Here is a 19,893-nt window from a genome sequence, read left to right on the forward strand (position 1 = left end):
TGTATAAATCTCTTAATCTATGTATATGATCTTTGTAGTTTTATCTCGTCCTATATTTAATAAATTGAAACGTCTTTGTCATGTAGATTCTCACAATTGGCTTGTCTATAAATGTGGCTCCCAAAAAATTTATTTAAAAGTATAAAAGAGTACACGCAGGTTAGACAAAGTTGAAATTCTGGTAAGTTGCTTCGGTCAGATACAATCGTTTAATTAATTATTTAACCATTTGTTCTATAAGTTTAAAGTCATCTATTTACACAACATAAAGAATCTCTTAGAGGCGCTATAAAAACCATTTCAATAAAAATATTGGTGTGAATTATATAGGACAAAAGATTACTCAATGATTAAGAAAATATTTTATTTTTTCAAGTTGTGATGAAAGATGTAATACATAAGTTATGTAGTAGAGAGGATTACATAAATGACAAAACTTTATAATAAATACCCCTTCATTAGGTTGCTGATTTGTAAGATAGCAATGCTGTTTAATGAATCAAATTAATCTTTATTTTGATTAGCAATCTTGAAAAGTCATGAATAAAATCGTTTTAATTAAAATATAATTTACTTTTAATCATGAGGTTGGCCACATTCAATCTACCTTTGTCATCATTGATTCTCTCGCTATCGTTCCTACTAATGAAGACGTCTGATTCAGTCAGGTCAGTGAATGTATCACTGTCGATGCTGTCCTTGCAGCCAAAGTGCCATCTGTCATAGATCTCAAACAACAAATCATTGAAAACACTATTACGGTGATGGGCTCCAGATGTTGTGTCATCGTGAGCTGCATAATCATCAAAACTTTGGCAATTTCTCTGATTCAACTGGCAAGAAAGTTTTTGTTCATGATGAAATGTGCTGTCGTTGCTTGTTGGAAGGTGGTTTGGGATGTTTGTGCCTGTGGGATTTGTCAATGAGTTGATTGGCAGTGACATTCGTTTGTTGCTGCTACTGCTGCTGTTTTTGTAGTTGTTACTGCTGCTGTTGTTAAGGCACTGTAGTAATTTTGGCGAAGTTGGTAGAGGCACTTTATTGAGCATGAATGCATCCCTAAGTTCACTTTTATTCTCCGCTTTCAGTACGTTATTTTTCTCTGGAGAACATTCTTTGTCATCTTCGTCATCAGCTGTAAGGTTGTTGCTGGAAAGATGGGCACTGCTGCTGGCTGCAGATAACAGAGTATTAGTTCCTGTCCCCACTGTTCCTGTGTGGTTGTTGTTGTTAGTGCTAGTTTCTGCTGTGGCTGCATCTTTTTTGTGAGCTGGCTCACTGACAATCGTTTCTGTTTCCGAAGTTGTAACGTTCAAGTCAACACTTTCAAGGCTGTCATCGGAGTCGTCGTAGTTCCTAACTTTCAAATTTGTTTTATCAGGGAATGATCTCCTCTTCTTACGATTCATTTCAAAAGCGAATTTCTTTGCATTTCTGATGCTGCTTAAAGCTTTCAAATTGTCGTCTAAATTTAACAAATTAATTTCTTTCGACCTGTTATTCATGTTAATAAAAATAAAATAACAAAAACTAAAAAAACAGATTGTTTGGTTGGAATGAATTGTTATCGCAACAAAATAAAAATAGGTTAAAAGTGAGCTTTGACGCAAAAAAAGCACATCGTATGTATTGATTGATCGACTGCAGTGATGAGGGCTTCAAAATTTTGCTCTTTTTTAATTTTTCATATATGATAACATTTTAATCTCATATTGCATCATTTTAACATCATTTTCACCACATCTTCACTTTTTATCACCTATTTCATTTTTGTTCTAGACATTACATTATCTTCAGTTATTAATTATTCGCAGTATAATACAAATTTTGAAATGATATAGCAAAAAAAATCTATTTTCAGCTCAGATATCAATAAAATATATTTAAACATTTAAAAAACACTGCAAAAGGTCATTAATATTAATTTATTTTCGTGAATACAAATGCAGAATAAAAGTTTAGCTGATGTACGCAATGCTTTTACGCAGAATAAATCACTTTGCATGCTAACGCAATCTATCATTGGTATCCAACTGAAAAAATGATCCCACATTTGTCAATAATTTTCAATTTAATTATAAAATATAAAAGGATATTAAAAGGTTTGTAAAGAGTTTCACAAAAAATGGCATCTGGTTGATATAATTCATGAAACTTATTAGGTTAGGTTAGGTTAATTTATAAAAATAATCGTGATCATTATTTAAATTCTGTACATTCAATCACTCAACTTTGTTTTAGTGGTCTTAGATCACAAAAAATTCCCGCAAAATCTTTCAAATTTATTTAAAAAAATTTTCTATATCAACTGTTAAATGTGATTTGCACGTAGGTACAATATTAAACTTGGCTTTGGTGCAGTCAAGGGTATATTTTATAAAATGTTCTAAAAATCTTTACGATTCACTTGATTTCAATTTGTATCAGCTCTCCTATTTCTGTTGTGATTTGGTTTACGCGATGCTTGTTTTTACTATGTTGACGTCATTTTAGTTGTTGATGTTTCCTGTTGTTGTTTTAGCTGTTGATGTTTCCTGTTGTTGTTGTTTTAGCTGTTGATGTTGTTGTCTAGTCTTTTGATATTGACGTCATTTTAGTTGTTGTTGGTGTTGTTCTATTTGTGATTGTTTGAGAGTGGAAAAGGTGATGGGGTGAGTAGTGCGGGCGGGCGCTGGTGCATATCGATCATTCGTGATGAAAAGTTGATGGGATGATGTGGTGAAGAAGAGGAAGATGATGGGAATGATGGTGATGAGAATGATGATGAAGAAGATGACGAGGAAGAAAAGGAGGATGATTTTGGAAATGTTTTCGATGCTAAGGATAATTTCAGAAATGTCGATACCCCGTTGATACTAAGGACGATACGATAACGTTGATACTTATTGCTTTAATGATACGATGATAAGTTCATTTTCATATTATATGATTATAATTACAATAATAGCTAGGATGTTGCAGTTGACAATGTCAATGATGACGTCGTTAATGAATGATAATTGCAGCAAAAATCATGACGATGATGTGTCTTGTTTGGTCCTATCAGCCAATCAGAATTAGCCTAGCATATAGCACGTGATGGACGTTCAGTAGATTATGACGTGCAAACAGTTCACGCGCCAATGAACAACAGGGTATGTTTTTGTTTGTATGTATGTATGTGTGTTTGTGTGTGTGCATGTTTGTGTGTGTATGTGTGTGTGTGCATGTTTGTGTGTGTATGTGTGTACATGCATGTATGTATGTATATATATATATATATATATATATATATATATATATATATATACATATATATACATATGTAGTAAACACGTGTGGTATTATGTATATAAAATAGTTTGTATCACTTTATATGCATGTTTGCTTACTGGTTTTGTCTGTATGTATGTGTATATGTATACGTATGTTTTTTGTATGAGCCTATATACGTAAGAATGTTTATTTGTTTGTGTGTATATGTGTGTACTTGTGTGTGAGTATGTGTATGTGTGCGTGATGTGTTCTTGCGTTGTTTGACCAGCGATGCGTGTAGGTGTTGCTTTGATTGTCCGGCGTTTGCTATTTACGCTGATGATGATGGTGCATGGTGAATGAATGGAAGAATGAAGAAATGAATGAATGAATGGATGAATGAAAAAATGAATGAATGAAGGAATGAATGAAGGAATAAATAAAGTAATGAATGAGGGAATGAATGAGGGAATGAATGAAGAAATGAATGAAGAAATGAATGAAGGAATGAAAGAATGAATGAAGGAATGAAAATTGAATGGATGAATAACGTTTACTCTCTCTTAGTCGATAGTGTTAGTGACGTTTGTTCTCTCAATTTCAGGAGGAAATTATGACAAAAGAAATCAGGATGTACGCATATGATGAGAAGAATGCACACACACGCACATACACGCACGCACGCATGCATACGCACGCACACACACGCACACGCACGCAAACACACAAACACATTTGATAATATAACGCACATTTGATATGGGGGATATAATAAAAATACACGCACACACAAACATGCATACACGTATCAACACACACACACACACACATATAGACACACGTATCAACAAAAACACACACACATACATGCTTAAACATATTTTTAAAAATCACTTAGACTCGCGTAACATATAAACAAAGACGTTTATATCTTTTTATTAAAACAAACTTTATTAAAAACAAAGAAAATTGTAAGAATAGAAAATTATAACAGAAATATGTGTGTGTCTGTATGTGTTTGTGTGCTACTCTGTGCTTGCGTGTATGTGTGTGTGTGTGCGTGCGTGTGGTATGTGTGTGTTAGGTGTTCGTTCTTTTGTTTCAAATTTCAAATGTTTTGCTCGTTTTGGGGTTTACCGCAAGATTAATTTAAAAAAAAAATAGATTATAAACAAACAATGATGATGACGATGATGATAATGGTGGGGCAATGGGAATGGTGATAATTGTTAATAATTAATTAAGGTAATTAATTAACTAATTAAAATTTAACTAATTAATCTTCAAATGTTCTTTTAATTTTTCCAATGTCTCGCACTTTTTAATGTGATTTCTTCCATTGAGATGCTCCAGCACTTGCAAATATCCATTCAACTGCACGTCGCATATCGAACAGTGCAGTCGTCGACGACGGCGTTTTTGTCGCTGTTGCTGTAGTGGTAGTTGTGGCTGTAGTGGTAGTTGCGGCTGTAGTGGTAGTTGTGGCCATAGTGGTAGTTGTGGCCGTAGTGGTAGTTGTGGCCGTAGTGGTAGTTGCGGCTGTAGTGGTAGTTGCGGCTGTAGTGGTTGTTGTGGCTGTAGTGGTAGTTTCGGCTGTAGTGGTAGTTGTAGCAGTTGTGGATGTTTATTATGGTTGTTATAAAAACAACGCTGTTGTTGTTGTAGTGGGTATAGTTGTTGGGAAGATGTTTGTGCTGTTTGTTGATGCTGTATATGAAGATGATGTTTTTTTGACAACGACGCTGTATGTTCCTTATGTGATATGTTTGCTGACAATGATTGTGGTTGGTGTTGTAGCAGATGTGGTTGCGGTTGTAGTTGTTGAAGCTGTAGTTGTTGTGGCTGTAGTAGTAGTGGCTGTAGTTGTTGTAGCCGTAGTTGTGGCTGATTTAACTTATGTGATTTTTGTAATGAGTTTAGACCAAATGAACTATTACTATGAAAAAAGGATTGTCGGTATTGGTCTAGAGTTATGCTGTTCATAGGAGGATTTAGTTTCGTATGATGGTAACGTCCCATTGACTGTTGAACTTGTTCTGACTCGTTGTTCTGCAGTTCGGATGTGGTTACAGTTGTTGGTGAGAAAATTTTGTTTCTCGTCGTTAGCACGCCTTTCCTTCCGAGTTTATTTTTCCAATGGAGAAGTTTCAAAAACGTGGAGGAATTTTTGTTCATTCTGTTGTTAGCGTTTTTGCCATCGTTGATGTTTCTATTTTTGTTGATGTTGTTGATGTCGTTTGCGATGTTTGGCGCGACAACTTTGTCAAATTCTCCAATGTAGTTGTTGGTGTAATTGATATCACTGGTGATGATGTTATCATGGTTAATGTTGTTGCTGCTACTATTGCTAATGTCGGACGCGGTGTCAGGCGTGTTGTTTAACATGCTGGCGTTCTTTGAATTGATAGTATTAATGTGATAATTTTGATCAATGTTGTTTTTGTTTAAGTCATTTTTATTGTTAATTTTATACCTGTTGCTGTCATCTTTAACGCTGAAATCTCGGCAATTATTGACTGCTGTATAAACTTTATAGAAATCATCATTGCGTCTGTTGGAGCTGATGTCATTTTCTCGGTTAATGTTATCAATGTTGTTATCACTGATGTGGTTGTTATTGTTATCAGAATTAATTTTGCAGGAGTTGATGTCGTGAGAATTGATGTCGTCGTTGTTGTCGTTAACGCAGCTGCTACTAACATTGCAAATGTTGTTGTTGATGTCATTCGTATCATTCATGTTGCAGTTGTTGTTGTTGATGATGTCATTGATGTCGAAGATATGTGGATAGATACAACTTGAAAAACCTTTGAAGGATGGTTTCTTTGAGTTCAATGCACACTTCCTACTTGAAGCAATCCTAGAAAATTTTCTTTTTCTAGATGAGTTTTTCTTGATAAAATTTGGATTTTTGATAACGTTACGTCTGTGATTTATGTTGTTTGCGAATACCACATCACTATTCGTCGAGTTTTTTTTCCAAATTACCGGTTCATTACCGAAACCGTTAAACATGAAATTTCTACATTTTAATGTTGAGTCTTCACCATTTTTACCGTTGTCGCTACACAACAAATCGATACTATTCGGTTCTTTTCGGTAACGTTTTATAAAAGTCGAATCCGAGAAGTCGGTTGAGCTGGTAGAGATGTGTTGTTGCGAATGACAAAGTAACATTTCTTGCGGGGTATAGTTGAGTGTTGTTGTTGTTGACGTTGTTGCAGGTTGTTGTGGATAGTTTATGAATTGGTAGTAGATTGGCTGAGCTATCCCGGATTCGAATCCTGTTAGGCGCAGGACGGGTAGAGCGCTGAATATGTTGTAATATGGAAGCATCGTTGATGACGACGACAACAACGACGACGATGATGATGATAACAATGATGATGATGATGGTGATAAAATGGTGATAATCCAATCCAGTTGTTGTTGTTGGGCCTGTAGTTGTTGTTTTATTTTATTGGTTGTGAGTGAAGAACAAAAAATGTTCCTGATGTAGTCGATAGGTCGAATATATAATTGTACTGCATGCCTTATATATATATATATATATATATATATATATATATATATATATATACAAATACATATATATAACATATAGATGATGTATATCATCTTCATCATCTTCTTCACCACTATCATCATCTTCTTCACCATCATCATAATCATCATCGTCAGAAAATGGCTACCTGCGTGCGCGCCCTCATCATCATCATCACCACCGCCAACCTGATACACGCCAGCCAACACACCTCGAGCGATAATTAGAAAATTGAAACAACATAGATAAAATACAGCATAGATAAAATATAATAATAACGAACGAAAATATAATACGTACAACAAAAAATGACTTATATCCATCGTGTTTCATAATCTTCTCCTGTCATCGTCATCATCATCGCCATCATCATTATCATCATTCTTACTATATCATTATCATCATGATAATTATTAAATAATGACGTCATCATCATCGTCGTCGCCGTTGTAGATATCATAGACGTCATATTCATTAACACGATCGTCGTCTTCATCATCTTCATCGTCGTCATCATCATCATCATTCCCATCATCATCGTCATTTCCATCATTTTCATCATCATCATCGTCGTCGTCATCGTCATCACTACCAATTAATCTCCATTAATCCTGGCAAATTCATCATCGTTCTAAAGAAAAAAAAACGAAATAATAATATTAATAATATTATCATTATTATTATAATTATCATTATTATTATAATTATCATTATTATTATAATTATCATTATTATTATAATTATCATTATTATTATAATTATCATTATTATTATAATTATCATTATCATTATTATCATTTTTATTATTACCATTAACAATAATAAAAACAACAATGATACAGGCAATCTGCACTTGTTGTTGTTAATAATAATCATACCAATGACCGTTTCGTCTGCCTCCATGTAGTTAATTTGTTGTTGTTTGTATTATTATTATTACTACTATTATTATTAATATTATTATTGTTGTTGTTGTATGTAGTAGTATTGTAATTATTATTATTATTATCATTATTATTAATATTATTATTATTATTGTTGTTGTTGTTGTTGTTATTATTATTATTATTGTTGTTGTTGTTGTTGCTGCTGTTGTTTTTAACGTACCATGAATACGTATCGTGAATACAACTGACCACCAACAACAAAATATCAATAATAATATATACATATATATTTAAATAATATAATATAAATTGTCATTATATATGTATATATATATATATATATATATATATATATATAATGATAACAACGACGACGACAACGAGAGAACAACAACAGCAAAAAGCCGCGTCAATTACTCTTTCCGCCCATCCTCGCTATATTGATGACGTCATCGTCATGTGAATGACGTCATTAACGCAACCAAAGACACTAATTAACGGGACCAATAAACATCGACGTTCGCTGTTTCATTTACGTATGCCTGTTCCTTTGTTTATGTTGTTGTTGTTGTATTGTTGTTGCTGCAACTGCTGTTATTATGATTATCGTTATTGTTAGTTTTATCGTTGTTGTTGTTCTTGTCGTCGTCGTTATTGCTATTGCTATTGTTGTTGTTATTGCTGCTGATGTTGTTGCTGTTGTTGTTGACATCATACATTATTATTATTATTGTTATTTATGTTTATGTTGTTGTTGATGTTGCGTCGTGGTTATTTAAAACCACTCGGTATTGATGTCATTGATGACAGTAAATGTTGATCATCATTACTTTTCTGTGGCTCTGAGTGTTGTTTTCGAAACACAAATCAATGTTATGATTGCCACTCTCTCTCTCTCTCTCTCTCTCTCTCGCTCTCTTCTCTTTTTTCTCTTACCATGAATTTCCTTCTTTCATTTTCTTCATTCATCTCTCTATCCATCAATATATTTTTGTTGATTTATCTTCTTTTCTAAACATCTCTTCTTCAACAGTTCTCCTGCTTGACCTGGCATTTGAAAGTTCATACCATGTTTCATAACTCTCTTTTAAAGCCCGTTTAAAGAGTAACATCCTGTATATCGAAGTCTAATTGTACCCGCTTACTACGTAGCCATGTATGTATATTTCAGTCTTCCGAGTGATTTAATAAATGGATCAACTGCCAAATAAAATATTAGGAATGCGTTGATAAAATGTCGGTACATTGAATCGAGTATCATATTTACGTCGGCATAATAATCCGGTATTTATTTATTCGAGTATTATTTGAACACTGGCAGGAACAAAATTCTCTTTCAACCGATTCATTAATATTAAATACGGATGTACTTACATTTCCCCGTTTGACCGACACGTCAAATATGAGTATTCAACTCTTAGGTACAAATGAACTTATAAGTACGAATAAACTTATAATTACAAATGAACTAGTACTATGAGTACAATGGCGGATTTATGTGAAGCCATGGCCCTCCACTGTGAGCAGTTTTGTTATTACACTACCACAAATTTTGGCCTCAATCGTCTAAATTTTTAAAAAATTTCAAAATTTAAACCGTTTCACAATTTCTTGCCTCAGCCCGTCTATGTTGTCTAGATCTGCCACTCTATGGTTACACTCTGACATTCTAATTTGTCTCTCATATAAACTAAATTGATACATAGTTAAATACACGCACATACACACGCACATACAAATACTACAAAATACATATAAAAACATGCAAAAATACGCACAAACACTGCCCAGTTCAATCAAACAAAACCACATAAAATACCCATACACAAAGATATGCACAATCAAAAGTACACATAGCCAAACAAGCAGCACACACTAGTAAAAACACACATACACGAAGGCACGTACAGATAAGCACACACACACAACAAAACAAAAACAGAGAAGAGAGAGAGAGAGGAGAGAGAGGAGAGAGAGAGAAAGAGAGGAGAACTATATAGACTCACACACACACACACACCGACACACACACACACCGACACACACACATACCGACACACACACATCACAGCATACCTAAGTATACCTGTTTTTCCAATGAAGCATTCGTTCATTCATTCATTCATTGTGATTAAAATTCCAATTAGTCGCTTTCCCGTGATTACCATTGTCGATGCTATTATTATTATTATTATTATTGCTATTATTATTATTATTTATATTATTATGCTATTATTTTTTTTATTATTTTTAATTATTTGTATTAGTAACTTCACCTAATTTACCGACATAACCGACGCTATGGATGAGGCCTGTCGATATTAACGGTAATACCGGTTGATTCTACCGGTAAAAGCAAGAATACCGACAAAACCGTAACTGACAATATTAGTTTGTATGAAAAATTTCGCTATTTTGCTTGTTGAGTTTGCCGAGATAACAATGGATATAAATGTCGAATTTGTCGAAACTGTCGAATTTAACGAGACGTACGTAGAAATTTTTAGCAGGGTTTTGAACAAAATGATGAGCTTTTTTGGCTCCAGTCGAAATTCAATTTCAATTTAATTGTAATTTTCACTGGATTAAGTCGTCAATAAATTGAAAGTATTGTAGAGTTATTGTGTGATTGAGAATAGAAAGATTGGGAAAAAAGGCGTGAAAAAATTCTAGCCTAAAGTTCTTATTTTGTTACAAAACTGTTTCTAATATTCCACAGAAGTATCAACAATAAATACGCACAGTGAGTTTGAATAAATACACGCAAATCAATGCAAATCACACACAAATCCCCCAGCAACCTGCACAGTCACTAAGAAGGCAATGACACTCACCTTAAACATTTAAATTTAGTTAACTTCCAATTGAGAGAGTTCACATTCAAAGGAAAGTTCATTACGAAGTGTTAAATCTTGATTTGATTTATAAATAGATTAATTTTTTATTATAAATATATCTGTGAATAGATGAACAGACAACTAAATAAACGTGAATTTTGATTGGATTATGTTTAATTAATTAGTGTTTTTTTTTATAAACTTATATGAGGCAATCTAGGAATAGATAGACGGATAAATTGATAGATGAATGAATGAATGAATGATTGAGTGAATGAATGAATAAATAGATGAATTAATGAATAAACGAATGCATGGTTGAATAAATAAATGAATAAAAAAAATGAACGAAAAGTTATAAAATATTGATAACAGCTAATCTCAACGAATGAATGATAATTGTATAAATAACAAAGCAATACAAACTTTGCAATAGTAATAATTATTTATAATAATATAAATGATAATAATAATAATAATAATGCAAATAATAATTATACAACAAAATCATAATAATAACAAAAAATACATTTTTACATGGATTTCGAACGTTTTGATGCCACGTAAAGTAGCAAGCGATATACATTGGGAGAGGATTTTACGTTGTTCTACATTGCACTAATCTCAAAAATTGCGCGCGAATAATAGTAATAATAATAATAACAATAATAATAATTACATCAATAACAATAATAACAATAATAAGAGAAAAATAATTAGAGTTCATTGTTTTTTTTCTTGTTTAATCTCAGATTCGATTGGATTATTATTATTATTATTATTATTATTATTATCACCATTACCATCAGCACAAAAGCACACGCGTCAAACATCTGTATGATAAATCTAGATCTCCTATGTATTTGAACGCGGGGGCTACGACATAGTACCGGACACTTTACCACTACTCTATCCTTCTCTAAACATTTTCACCATCACTCTCTTTATCTTTTTATACCACCGTACACGAAAATTTAATGATTACTAATCCTTACGTTCTCAACAATATCACATTTGATAAAGATAATTATCTTTGGTTATTAATTATCATAAATGTTTGTTATATAAAAATGATGGTTATACATAAAAATAGTGGTTATACATAAAAATAATTTTAATAAAAAAAATGATGGTTATACATAAAAATGGTGGTTATACATAAAAATGGTGGTTATACATAAAAACTGCGGTTATGTAAAAAAAGAAGTCAATTTCACAACGAAGTTTATGTACAATTTTACAATTTCTGCGATTTTTGTTAATGTTAGCTACATTCTAAAATCAATAAATAGAGTTAAATTGTTTGTTTGTTAAATAATATAATTACTGTGTTTTATTGTTGTTGATGTTTTTGTTGTTGATGTTATGCTGATGTCGTTGTATTTGTTCTATTTGTATGCTGCTATAAATATTACTTTAAATCAATCAAACAACTAATCAATCAAGCGGTCAATCAACCAATCAAACCTCCGACAACCAATCACGTGACCAGTCAATCAACCAGTCAATCAACCAGTCAATCACATCATCATAATCTTTCGTTGATCATCAACATATCTGCTCAGCTTGTCAAGGTCCGTCATTGATTGGTTCAATCTAAGCTCCTCCCTCAGCCGGCGTGTCAGCTGGGCCTGAACTCTTGACTGTGATTGGTTGAGAAATTGATTGAACTTATTAATAAATATTCATGTAAAAACTGAATAAATAATTTTCATAAATTATTATTATCATTATTATTAGATTTCAAAGGAAAAACGAATTAGTATATGTTTTGCTTATAGATTAATTAATTGAGTGGAATATAACGCAACAAGCGTCGCCAATATCTATTTATAAATAACCACGTGATACTCCTCCAATGAAACAACTTATATAATTTATTCATAAAATCTATTTATAAACATATGACGTCACGAAGAACCTTCTGTATGGACTCCTCCTTCTGGTGAAGCAGCATTTTACTCCTCGTCTCTTTGTTGTTGATCGAGGCCCGCACCGACGACCTCCATTCTTTTTCCAAGTTCAACATTCTGTTACGTGATTGGTCGATGGAATAAGTCACCACGTGATTAGTCGTTTGAAAACATCACGTGATTGGTTGGTGGAAAGTGTCACGTGGTCAGTCGTTTGAAAACATCACGTGATTGGTCGTTTGAAAGTGTCACGTGGTCAGTAGTTTGAAAACATCACGTGATTGGTCGTTTGAAAGTGTCACGTGGTCAGTCGTTTAAAAACATCACGTGATTGGTCGGCGGAAAGTGTTTTTTTATTTTTCCTTAGTCGCAGATTGTACTATTTTTTTCAAAATTATAAAACAATTATCATTATTTTATTAAAAATTATAACAATTGTAATAAATAAGTCTTATTGTCATCATCATCATTATTATTATTATTATTATTATTATTATTATTATCCTTTTTATTTGACCTTTGCATGTTTTCCCTGTGAAGTTTCTCCTTGACCTCTCTTGACCTCGAGGCAGCTTCCTTCTTCTTCGATATCTGAAGGGCTTGCAACTCTTCAGCTTGTTTTTCTTGCTGTCGATTACCATCATCACCACCATCATTATCATATCATCTTTTGTTTCATCATCATCTTCATCATCATCACCACCAGCAGCATCATCATCATCATTATCACCACCATCTTCATCACCACCAGCAGCATCATCATCATCATTATCACCACCATCTTCATCATTATCATAGCCATCACCACCACCGGCATCATCATCATCGTTTACCTGTTTCCTGTATAGGGCGGCTTGCTCCTGCCAGCTCTTAATCTCCTCTTCCATTTGTTTCTGCTTCTGCTGCGATCTCTCTATCTTCTGCTGCAGCTCGTACCTAAATAATTATCATAATTTATTATTTTTACATATTATAATTACAAATTATGTTAATATTATTACTAGGGTCAGTGTTATTATACCACACAAGGTGGTTAGCATCGAAGAATTGCAATTGGCGATAGTGTACCAGCGATACTCTTTCAAGAATGGATTTGGCAAAACTTTTGATGTCAATGAAGCATCTTCATTAACGTCACAGTTTTCACCATCCTAACGACCATCAACATCACCACCATCGTCATAATCACCTACACGTCATTATTTTTTATACGGCCACATCATCGCCATCATCATCACCTAATCTTAGCGGCTTCCTCTTCCTTAATCTTCCTCGCTTTTGTCTCCGCAGCCAGTAACGTAGCATCCAAGTTATCCTGCATCTCTAACACTTCTTTTCTGAGTGAGTGAATGAGTGAGTGAGTGAGAGAAAGAGAGAGAGAGAGAGAGAGAGTCAGTCAGTAAGTCAGTCAGCCAGTCAGCAAGTAAGTGACTGAGTGAGTTATGATAGTAAGATAACGATAAAGCTGTACTGTTTGTGTACTTTAATATATATATATACGTATGGGTAAGTTAGTCCTAAGTAAGTGTACTTATATGTACACGCAGTACACTGCAATTTAGTGTATAAATATGTACACATATTTATATGGTTATACAAATCTGTTGTACTAGTTAGGGATCTGTAGCAAGGAAAATTGAAAAGACAAACTTTAAATTAATTAATGCCAACAATTCAGTAGAATTCATACATTACTGTATAAAATATGCTCTCCTAGCAGCATATCTGTACCATGTACACATAAATGTGTACACATAATTACGTACAAGTGTGTATGTGTAAGCCTAATTTTAAAAAAATCATAAAAAATCATTTAAACAAGACCTTGACAATTTCTTGACATATTTGAGAGAACATTTTAAAAGATATCCATTATAGGATAGAATAATATAATAACAACATCTTATGGTACATTATGATATATCTATGATATCTTTGCGCTATCCTTGCGGTGTATCATAAATTTTCCAAACATTTTTTCAATCACAGTCCAAGCACATACCAGAATATTTAATTATCATAGCTTGATATTATATGGCTCTCTTGTTAATATTAAATGCTGTTTGATATATGTTCTTATTGTTATTTATTATTGTTAATATTATTTTTTATTATTATTATTGTTGTTGTTGTTGTTATTATTATTATTATTATCACCGTCATCTTTGTTGGCGTTAATAATATTTTGAGTGCATTCAACATAGTATGCATTGTTTTAGTGTACCTCCTTGTGTTATCATATATGTGTGTGTATGTGCGTGTATGTATGTATGTGTGCGTGCATTTATTTGTGTGTGTGTGTGCGTGTATATGGGTGTGTGTGTATATCTATGATTAACTTAACTAAAATAAACTCAACTCCGTGATTGGAATAAAATCTTTCGTTACGAAATTGAGTTTTTTATTGAGTGAGTAATGAATGAATGAATGAACGAATGAATGACTGAATAAATAAATAAATAAAATAATTAAATAAGTAAGTAATTAATAATATAATTAAAACAACAACTAATAATAATAATTAATTAATTAACTAATAATTTATGCGCCAACGTACTGAGTTAGTTTCCTGCTTTTTCTCAGCTGCAGGCTCTTCTTCATCGTCAACTCGTTCTTCATCATCGCTTTCTAAATGAAATCATTAATAATTAGAGTGATTATTATTATTATTATAGTAGCATCATCATCGTCGTCGTCGTCATCATCATCTCAACCACCATCATCATCTTTATCGTCATCTTCACCATCATCATCATCATCATCACCATCATTGTCACCATCATCATCATCATCATCACCATCATTGTCACCATCATCATCGTCGTCATCACCATCATTGTCACCATCATCATCGTCGTCATCACCACCATCAGCATCATCTTCATCATTATAACCCCCACCACCATCGTCATCATCACCTGTCTTATTTGTTCATCACGGTTTCTTTTAACATTCGATGCCCTTTCCAGTTCCTGTTGTTGTTTTTCTTTTAATTCCCTGATGTATTCTTGCGTCCTACGCTCCTGCTCAACCAGCCGCTGCTCCTGATCATGATGATAGTTTTGTGGTGATGATGATGATGATGATGATGATGATGATGATGATGATGTGGTTATGATAACGACGACGCCGATGACGATGTGGTGGTGATAATGATAATGATAACAGTGATGATGATGATTCTGACGCTGTTCCTGATGTAGTTTTGGTGTTAGAAAATAGAAAATACTTTTTATTTTGTCATAATGAAAATGACGATCGATAACTACGAAATGATGATGATGAGGGTGATGATGACGATGATGATGCTGATGATGATATAAAAACTGACCACTTGGCGTTTTCTCTCCAAGGCCTGCTGCAACTTTCTATCATTGTTCGCCTTAATTAAAATGAAAATTGGTCTATTATCGTTATTGATACTGTTACTACTCCTACTACCCCTACTACTACTACTACTACTACTACTACTACTACAACAACAACTACTACTACTACTACTACTACTACTATTAATGCCACTACTACTACTATTAAAACTACTAATAATACTAATACTACTACTACAGCGACAGCTTCTACTACTACTTCTGTTGCTGCTACTACTACTACCATTACAACCACTATCAAAACTACTGCTACTACTTCTACTACAGCTACTACCACATAATAATGGTCACTAAAAACTAAACAAGACCCCGACTGACCTTCCTATCTATATTAAGATTAAAAGTTGAATTAATACAATCGCCTCCAAAATCCAGCTCCGATGGTTGCTGATGATGATTGTGCAAGGCTGATGAGGATTCTTCATAATGATGATGATGATGAGGACCAGGCTGTATTGATGTTGATGATGATAAAGATGATGATTTAATAGTATTAAGGTTAGGTAATAATATTTATAATATAAATGATACAAGTATATCTATATATGGATATATACACATGGATATATATATATATATATTCATGTGTGTTTGCGTATGTTTGTATATTTGCGTGTGTGTGTGTGTGCGTATGTGTGTGCGTGCATGTGTGCGTGTGTGTGTGTGAGTGTGTTGTCGTCAATTAGTCCCAAGCAGTGCTGCCTTTCAAACTTTATTCTGTTAGGGTTGAACCAAATTGAAATCAATTAGCATCGTCGTCGTCTCTTTTGACAGGATCGTTATGACATGTTGCCTGGCCTACTGCGTGACACACACGCACGCACACATTTACAAACACACACACATTTACAAACACACACACATTTACAAACGCACACACATTTACAAACACACACACACATACACACACAATCTAGTATATGACAAGTCCGAACGCGTTTGACTAAAAAAAAGTTCCATAAATACATTAATAAATAAAAATTAAAGCCATTTTTAATAAAACCCATGCATTTTTTTTCTTCATAACTAATCTTACCGGCTAGTTCGCGCCAAACTTAATCGTCGTCATCATCATTATCATCATCGTCATAATCATCATCATCGTCGTCGTCGCTGTTGTCGTCATCATCATCATTTCATCACCGAGGATTTTAATCACCTTCATTATTTTTTTGGTTGTACATCGTAAGGGAAATTATTACGATCACCAATTTCATATGGTAGCAATAATAACTAATGATCGTGCCATAGATAAAAATAATAATGAATTACAATGATAATAATAACAATTAATAATAATAAATAATAATAATAATAATAATAATTTATGTAGCGCTCCATTCCTGTCAGATCCCACATTAACGTACCTTGGCAGATTTGTTGCAAGCGAACGAGTGATTCAGCGTTGAAATAGAGTCGTTCAAATGTTTCATCTTATTGATTGCCTAAATATAAAAAGATATTCGAATAATATCATTAATAATAACAATTATTATTATTTAATTAATATATTTTTTGTAATATATTATATATTTAAAATTATTTTCCACATCATTCAGGTTGGAGTATTTTTTAAAAGCGAATAGGATGGCGATATGGTGTACGATAGGATACGATACGTATTTTTAAAAGCGAATAGGATGGCGATATGGTGTAACGGTTAAGAGGTCAGATCTACTATTACAGGGATTGGAGTGTCTTTTTGTGTGTGCGTGCGTGCGTGTGTGAGTGCTTGCGTATGTGTGTGTGTACGTATGTGTGCTTGTAGTGTGGCGTGTGTGTGTGTTTGTTTGTGTGTGTGTGCTTGTGTGTGTAGTGTGACGTGTGTTTGTGTTGTTTGTATGTAGGGTGTGTGTGCGCGTGTGTGCGTGTGTGTGCGTGTTGATATCTCGGTGGATTAATAATGATAATAATGATAATAATGATAACAGTAATAATAATAATAAAGCCAATAAAAATAATAATAATAATTCGATGATAAATACGAAGGCACGCACGCACACGCACACAAACACACGCACGCACACAAACACAAACACATACGTCCAGTTATAAGTTATTTATTTGAATTATAATAATGATAAAAACAATAATAATACAAATAATAATAATAATAATATAAGATTATTGATAATAATAATAACAATAGCATTATAAGTTTTTATTAATTTCAATTGCAAACATTTTCAATACTCTCCAAGTACTTTTGGTTTAATTAATGAAGTTCGGTTATAAACGACTACAAAGATATATTGTATTATTATTATTACAATTATTATTATGATTATTATTAAAATTTATTCTACAATATCTTGATTTTATTTCGATTTTATTTTGATTAGTCTTGATGTTTTCTGATAATAAGAGTTCACATTATTATTATTAATTTATTATTAATTTATTATTAATTCAATTTTGTTAAGTTCTCAGTCATCACCAACGACAGAGACACACACAAAGCAGCTATCAATAAGCTTGAATACACACACAGACAAACACAAACACACATACGACACACACCACACACACACGTCTTAACCACTACTCCCATGATGTATGATAATCATGAACCGTATCGTATCGTATCGTGTTGTTTTGTATCGTATCGTATCGAAATTGTCATAAAATTAAGTCGCAATCAAACCCTTATAAAAATATTCAAAGTTCAAGATGATACGTTATTACTATTTTTAAAATTATTATTAAAATTATTATTAAAATTATTATTAAAATTATTAATATATTATTATTGTGCTTGTTATTATTATTGTTGATCTTATTGTTATTTTTTCTGTTAACTGATATCACACTTCATTGACGTCACTAACTGCGTTATTTATTATACTACTATTATTACTACCACAACAGCTGCTGCTGCTGCTACTACTACAGTTGCTACTACTTCTGCTTCACCAACAAACCATCCAATCTTCCGACTAATCAACCAGCCAGTCAACTTATTTAACTCGATTTTTTTAATCAGTCGACCAACTAAATTAAAAAATAAATTGATCTATAAAAAAATTTCGAAATAATTTTTATCAGAAATTAAAAATATTTTCATTTCCCTGAATTAATTACTGATTTAATTGCTTAACTAACTTCAGACATTATGCAAAAAATCGTCTTGCCAGCACTCTCTAATTAACAATTATAATTTAATGAAAGAACGAAAGAAAGAAAATGAATGAATGAATGAATGAGCAAACTAAAAAGAACAAATAAACGAACGAACAAACATATGAATGAATGAATTCATGAATGAACGAACGAACAAACGAACGAATGACGACAGAAAGCAGTAATAGCAATTACATCGGTCAGAAAAAGACAATGAGACCAATTCGTATTATTAAACTCTTATTTAAATTCTTCTGAAAACTGCAGAGAGTAAGAATTAATTTAACAATAGGCGGACGGATGAATGTGCAAACTTCAATTCATTGAAATTGAACTTGAGCCTGCCTACTAGAACATTCAAAATATTTCGCTAGTCATCTGAAGAAAATTTCATTTATGTAGACATTTATGGAAATCTAGAATATGAAAAAAATGTTTTCGAATGATTCAAGAAGCTTTTAGAAGAAAAAAAAACTTTCAAATACCTGAAATTTAGGATCGCCGACTCTCGTTCTCATTTCTTTCTCCGCCTCCCACTCCATCTTCTTCTCTCTCCTCACTCTCTCTTCTTCCAGTTCCCTCTCTCTCTTGGCCCATAATCTTTTTAGTTCTTTCTGATCCTGAATCGTGTGTGATATAATTGAGAGTTAATTGATTGTAGATTTCGTATATTCCTTGATGCGAATTAATTTTCAATAATTTTCAATAGAGAATAAAAAATATTTAAAAAAAAATACATTATTCTCTCTCTCTCTCTCTCTCTCTCTTTCTCTCTCTCTTTTTGTATATATTATATATATATATATATATATATATATATATATATATCTGTTTGTGTGTATGAAAAATAAATCTTGTTATGTGCATGCGTGTATCCGTGCGTGTGTATAATAAATCTTCATATATGAATGAACCTGAATGCGGGTGTGTGTGTGTGGGAGAGAGGGTATGTGTGTGTATGTGTACATG

The 19,893-nt window shown here is 32.7% G+C and overlaps 3 protein-coding genes across 3 annotated transcripts; all 3 read right to left on the reverse strand.

The window, feature by feature from the left end:
• Positions 1-554: 554 nt before the first annotated feature.
• On the reverse strand, positions 555-1,505 carry HELRODRAFT_161632 (hypothetical protein; the record flags this gene model as incomplete). The annotated part of the gene is made up of 1 exon (XM_009021531.1): positions 555-1,505. One exon carries the CDS (start codon positions 1,503-1,505, stop codon positions 555-557), a length of 951 nt encoding a protein of 316 aa, XP_009019779.1.
• Positions 1,506-4,604: 3,099 nt separating this feature from the next.
• On the reverse strand, positions 4,605-6,570 carry HELRODRAFT_161633 (hypothetical protein; the record flags this gene model as incomplete). The annotated part of the gene is made up of 2 exons (XM_009021532.1): positions 4,605-4,827; positions 5,009-6,570. 2 exons carry the CDS (start codon positions 6,568-6,570, stop codon positions 4,605-4,607), a joined length of 1,785 nt encoding a protein of 594 aa, XP_009019780.1.
• A 5,394-nt stretch (positions 6,571-11,964) lies between these two features.
• HELRODRAFT_188676 (hypothetical protein) lies at positions 11,965-15,798 on the reverse strand. The gene is made up of 8 exons (XM_009021533.1): positions 15,747-15,798; positions 15,334-15,459; positions 14,973-15,043; positions 13,654-13,752; positions 13,249-13,351; positions 12,933-13,042; positions 12,424-12,532; positions 11,965-12,145 (listed from the first exon to the last, which is right to left on the reverse strand). Exons 3-8 carry the CDS (start codon positions 15,035-15,037, stop codon positions 12,023-12,025), a joined length of 609 nt encoding a protein of 202 aa, XP_009019781.1. The 5' UTR covers positions 15,038-15,043; positions 15,334-15,459; positions 15,747-15,798; the 3' UTR covers positions 11,965-12,022.
• Between the last annotated feature and the right edge of the window lie 4,095 nt (positions 15,799-19,893).

The sequence above is a fragment of the Helobdella robusta genome, assembly GCF_000326865.2.
Source record: "Helobdella robusta unplaced genomic scaffold HELROscaffold_3, whole genome shotgun sequence".
Taxonomy (NCBI): Eukaryota; Metazoa; Annelida; class Clitellata; order Rhynchobdellida; family Glossiphoniidae; genus Helobdella; species Helobdella robusta.

Bases quoted from the DNA above. Each gene is read 5' to 3' on its own strand.
- HELRODRAFT_188676 (XM_009021533.1), bottom strand. From the start codon at position 15,037: ATGATGAAGAACGAGTTGACGATGAAGAAGAGCCTGCAGCTGAGAAAA. The intron at 13,753-14,972 runs GTACGTTGGCGC...TCACTCACTCAG, and splicing joins AAAAGCAGGAAACTAACTCA to AAAAGAAGTGTTAGAGATGC. The intron at 13,043-13,248 runs GTAAACGATGAT...GGTAATCGACAG, and splicing joins CCGCCCTATACAGGAAACAG to CAAGAAAAACAAGCTGAAGA.